Source organism: Trachemys scripta, chromosome 1 (assembly GCF_013100865.1).
Source record: "Trachemys scripta elegans isolate TJP31775 chromosome 1, CAS_Tse_1.0, whole genome shotgun sequence".
In the NCBI taxonomy this organism is placed as follows: Eukaryota; Metazoa; Chordata; order Testudines; family Emydidae; genus Trachemys; species Trachemys scripta.
This window is the reverse complement of record NC_048298.1, coordinates 331,321,480-331,327,127: the sequence shown is the minus strand read 5'-3', so window position 1 is coordinate 331,327,127 and position 5,648 is coordinate 331,321,480. Positions and strand designations below refer to the sequence as shown.

The following is a 5,648-nucleotide window of genomic DNA, read 5'->3' as shown; positions in this document are numbered from 1 at the left end:
AGAGGGTAAGAACCTATGTAGGACAGAACAGAAGAGACCCCACAGTGTCCTCACAGCGCAGTGAACCAGGCAGGGCCCCACGGAGATAGAACGCGATCGTGTAATTCAAGAGTGCACCAGCCTGCGGTGGTGCAAAGGGCAGAGATGAGGCTGCACAGGGAACCCGACTATTATTTCCTCACTTCAGAGGGTTTCATTTTTATGTGGGGGAGGCATTTTGCAAAGCACCGAAGTGATTGAGGGTCATGGATCACGCTGGCAGCCAATGAGGACTGGGCATCTCAATCAGGGGGGCACTTTTGAAAATCGCCCCCTGCACAGATAAAGCTGGGGAGGGTTCGGGGAGGAGGAGGAGACCTGGGGGAGCAGGTACAAAGTGCTCACATTTTGCTAATCGCCCTGCCTCAGTCATTTCCCTCTGCTCCTCACTGCTAAGTGCCCCGTGCCGGGGCGGGGACAGGCTGCCAACTGTGCCACACAGTCCCCGTGTGTAGCACGAGCCGGGCTGCCCACTGCCCTGGGCAGGTACCTTGAAGTGAATGAGGGAGAGCTCCTCTGTGCTATGGGCCCCATCCTCTGCACACAACCGCAGCCCCTGTGCTCAGGGCAGTGCAGGCTGTTCCCACCCGGGCGACACGAACACCCCAAGGTGGCGGGGAAGGGCTGGCCGGAGGCTGGGACACGGCCAGCCTGGTCACTGCACGGGGCTGTGGAGTTGATTGGGTGCGTAACAGGGAGCGCACTGCGGTGTGGTAATGGTGAGTGACCCGTCTGTGTGCGGGGAAACCCAGGGCAGGATTATACGTGTGCGAACGTGTGTGCGTAGAGACACAAACACACACACACACACACACCCTGTAACTAGTCCCATGTCACCCATGGAGCTGCAGATGGCAAGTCAGGCAGAGTGGAAACTGAAGATAACAAGTGGAACTGAAAGTTAAGTTTCAGTTTCCTTTCCCCCAGCTCACTCTCCCTTTCAGTTCCCCAGCCAGCCCCGTGAGCTCCCCAGCCCGCAGCCCAGGCTGGCTATAAAAGGGCCGGGGGGTCCGAGCAGACACAGTCCGATCTGGCCCCAGACAGAACTCGGGTCTCTCCCAGAACCGGGCACTTCTCCAGCTCGGGAAGAAACCCAGTGCAGTGAAAGGAGCCGTCACCTCCCTGGCTGGGCTGGGGACTCAGCGGATCGCAATGAGGTAGGAGCATTGGGGTCGCTGGGCGGGCGGCATTTCCAGCAAGGACTAAATCCAGACACCTTCCCCACCCCTCTGCGCATTTCCGGGGCTGTCAGTCTCCGGCTTTTAAACCTCTGGGGCAGGGTAAATCGGGGGTAATTTTGCATCCTGTTGATGCTGCAGGCTGGTGACTCACAGGGCTAGAGCAGGTCACTGTTTTTATACCTCACTCCTCCCTCTGGCCAGCTGTCACTCCGGCTTCACTCCGTATCTAGTCTAGTCTACCTGGCCCGCCATATAGTTTTGCAACCCCGATGTGGCCCTCGGACCAAAAAGTTTGCCCCCCCCGGGCCAGAGCCTCTTATGGGCTTGCTGCGATACTGCCCAGTGCAGACAGCAGGGGGGCCATTTGAGGGGCACCGGGGGGGAGGGGCGGTAGGCTACCTTTAACCTAGCTAGTGGGACTAAACCGAGCAGTGACGCTGCAGAGACAAAGCCCCGGATGTGGGCTAGAAACACGAGTACGTACCCGGGGGGCCGGACGGGCTCGCGGATCCCACGCCGCCACGCGTCACTGCTGTTTTTAGCTGCGGGAGCTAGGTTACAGCTAGCGCGGGGAGGGCAGCCCATGCTGCGATCACACCTCTCACTGCAGGGGGGGGGACACACCCTGCAGCCATTCACAGCACCCTGGCCGTGTGAAGGGGCCTTTCCATTTACACTCGCTTTACGCTGCCAGCGTGCTGGGAACTGGCCTTTGGCCTTGGCTACACTCGGGACTTCCCAGCGCTGCCACGGCAGGGCTGTGAAGTGCGAGTGTAGTCGCTGTATGTGCTGCACCTCTCCAAGGGGAGTAGCTTGCAGAGGATTTCACAACGGTTAGATTCAACCCATGGGTCCCACGCCTGGGAGAGTGAGGACGTCAGACAGTGAAATCCAGCCTTGGTTCTTTGTTGCCACTTAGCTATTTGCTTTAAACCAGAAGGAGACTGTGTCACTCTGTAATCACTGCCCCAGGATTGCAGCGTGTAATGGAAATTCATTCAGCCCAGATGGAGTCTCATTTCCCCCTCTCTTTGCAGCCCCCTGCGTCTGAAGGAGAAGCTGCAGGCCGTCCAGTGCCACTTCACCTGGAACTTTGAAATCAGAGACAAGGTAAATGCAGCTCACATCCTCCAAACTCTGACTCTCAGGATTGCCCACACTCACTACCAGAACCAGCCCACGTTCCTTGCCATGCAGGCTTATCTCTACCACCTGCAAGGGCAATATGAAGACGCTCTGCAAAGCCTTAGAGAAGCCGAGGAGATTCTGCAAAGAGATCACCCAGATAACTTCCCCCGGCAGGTCCTGATCATTTACGGAAACTACGCCTGGCTCTATTATCACTTGGCCCACTATGATTTGGTTGAGCTTTACCTGGAAAAGGTTAGAAAGATCTGCAGCTCCCTGAAGAGCCGCTCTCCACATGCAGCTCAGATCCCTGAGATACATGCACAGAAAGGCTGGTCTCTCCTGGCAGCAGGCTTCCGCAATGGCAGAGAAGCCACAGAGTGTTTCCAAATGGCATTGAGAGAAGACAAAGCAAATGGGGAATTTCTTGCTGGGTTGGCAATCGCAGCCTTTGCATCATGGACTCACTCACACGATTCTGCATCTTGGAATGCTGCCAGAGAGAAGTTGGGCGCCATTATCCGTGAACAGCAGCAAAACTATGAAGCTAAGGTGTATTTAGCCAGGATCCTTAAGAGCGCGAATAGACAGCAAGCAGAAGCCCTCTTAGAAGATGTTGTTCAGAATAGCCTGGACCCTGAGGTTCTGAGAAATGCAGCCAAGTTCTTTCAACAAGAATTCCCACAAAAAGCAATTGCTATCCTACAGCGAGCAATATCGCTGAATTCCACTTACCATCTCCTTCAGTATGACCTTGGCGTCTGCTACAAGAAACAACTGAAGGAGGCCAAGTCAGGCAGAGGAGAAATATTGGCAGCAGCTATTGAAGCCTTCAAAAAGGCTGTGCAAAAAGATCCAACCTCTGTGTTTGCAAAGCTGGCTTTAGCTGAAGTGTATGGAGAAAATACACCTCACTACCAAGAAGAGATTTATCTCAATCTCATGAGTGAAATGCCCAGCCTCAGCAAGAGGTGTCAGCAGGCCGTCTATCTTCACTGGGGGGATTTCCTCTTCTACAAGCAGAAGTCACTGTGGGAGGCAGCTAAGACGTACAAAGCAGGTTTCGCCATTCCAGACAAGTACCTGGAGAGGCAACAACTGAAAACCAGGTTGGAAGAGGTGGCAGGAGAATTCCAGCAGAGCTCCCAAACCGCTGAGGCTGGGGCCATATATGACTTCATTCAAGAGAATGAAAGTCCGAGACACTATAAAGTTCACTGATGGCAACAACAGAGCAGGAGACTGGAGATGTGGAGACAATGCAGGATCCTTTCCCTTCCCTGGACACACCCAGACCTCCTTCTGAAGCGAGTCACTTTCCCCACCTGTGTAACAATGACATTCGTGTTGCAAGTGATTCTGGGTCCCCTGAATAGTTCAGACCACGGCACATCCTGCTGCTGCTTCTTATAATTATTATTAGCTACCTGTACTGTAAAGAACGAGGCCCCTTAGTTAAATTGTGCATGTTTGGGACACATCCATGTATGTAATTAATAAGGACTATGTGAACGTTTTTCTTATGTGATGGTTGTCATATGTTTATGGGTCCTGAGATTGTCCATGAACATAGGTTTTGTGAAGTTTCAGTTCCCTGCAAAAGGCACAGGGTGGGAAGCAAAGAAAGGAGTTGCCTAGGGAACTAGGGTATATAGGGAAGCCGGTGGGGTAGGGAGGAGGCTCTTTCTCAGGAGAGTGAGAAGGTTGCTGCCTGCTGAGCTGTGACTTTAAATACAGCAGCAGTCAGGATCTCTCTCCCTGACAGCAGGGACGAGCTGTCAGCCCGTGACAGCTACTGACACCACTGAGTGCGTTGTTGTCAGGGTTTGTTGTTCTGATGGGGAGCACACTCGCAGACACACATAGCTAGGTTCTTACTTGCAGCCATGATGGCGCAAAGGGGTTAGGATGGGAAACTAGTGTCAGGGACACTCACCTGATCTCCGTGGTCAGGTCCTTGTTGTCGGAGGAGGCCTCTGATCCACCTCAGCTGGGAATCAATCCTCGGGCAGCCTCACCTGTAGAGAAGTTAAGGTAGAAGGCTTCCAATTACCACCTGTTAGGTGAAGGCTCTATTGTTATTCCCCTCCCTTCCCTTCCTCCTTTTACATCCTCCCGTTGTAATTAAAGGAACGTTTACATTCAAACAGCAGTGGGGGTGGCGTTCTTCCTGGGCAAACTCGGACAGACTGGTGCGGAGGGGGTCTGCAAGGGATTAGAAACCTCCTGTCAATCTCTGATTCAGAGCCTTCGGGAAGGGTTGCTGCTCAGAAACAGAACCCTTGGGGTGATTGGGTTACAGTAGTGTGGTAGCGCCTAGGAGCCCAGACATGGACCAGGACCCCGTTGCGTCTGGCCCCAAAGAGTCTTCAGTCTGCGACCAGAGACAACAGGAGGGAACCAGCAGACAGACGGGGGAGCACAGGCAGACAATACTGGTCAGCAAAATGGACAGTGGTGTCAGCCCACCAGCTACCCAGCCACTGTCCAGTGTTTTGTAAGCATCACCGCAGAGGAGAGTTTAGCTTCTGATCCTGAGCAGCTGTTTCTACCCAGAGGGGACGGTGCGACCATCCTTGTCTCTAAGCAAACCTACCTGCCAGCTCTGCTGCCTTCTAACATCCACACAGCAAATAGGTGTGGAGTTTCTTCGAACAGCGTTGAGTTCTTGTATCTGCATAGCTGAGGGCCTGTCGTGTGTCTATATCATGAGTCCCATCTTTGCTTTCTGCACCTCTCCCTGACAATGACTCCCATTTACATGGCACCAGTTTCCCCAGCTGGGAGGGATTAATAAGACTGGGACTTTTCAGCTTGGAACAGGGACGACTAAGGGTGGATATGACTGAGGTCTATAAAATCATAACTGGTGTGGAGAAAGTAAATAAAGAAGTGTTATTTGTTTCTTCTCATAACACAAAAACTAGGGGTCACCAAATGAAATTAATAGGCAGCAGGTTTAAAACAAACAAAAGGAAGTATTTCTACCCACAATGAACAGTCAATCTGTGGAACTCCTTGCCAGAGGATGTTGTGAAGGCCAAGACTATAACAGGGTTCATAAAAGAACTAGATAAGTTCCTGGGGGATAGGACTATCAATGGCTATTAGCCAGGATGGGCAGGGATGGTGTCCCTAGCCTCTGTTTGCCAGAAGCTGGGAATGGGCAACAGGGGATGGACAACTTGATGATTCCCTGTTCTGTTCATTCCCTCTGAAGCACCTGGCATTGGCCGCTGTCAGAAGACAGGAGACTGGTCTACATGGACCATTGGTCTGACCCAGTCTGGTCGTTCTCAT

General features: G+C 52.9%; 1 protein-coding gene across 1 annotated transcript; it reads left to right on the top strand.

Annotated features, from left to right (window-relative positions):
- Window positions 1–902: 902 nt before the first annotated feature.
- Window positions 903–4,495, top strand: LOC117871288 (interferon-induced protein with tetratricopeptide repeats 2-like). The gene is made up of 2 exons (XM_034759119.1): window positions 903–1,196; window positions 2,258–4,495. The coding sequence occupies exons 1-2, from the start codon at window positions 1,192–1,194 to the stop codon at window positions 3,567–3,569; spliced, it is 1,317 nt and encodes a 438-aa protein (XP_034615010.1). The 5' UTR covers window positions 903–1,191; the 3' UTR covers window positions 3,570–4,495.
- The last annotated feature ends 1,153 nt before the right edge of the window (window positions 4,496–5,648 follow it).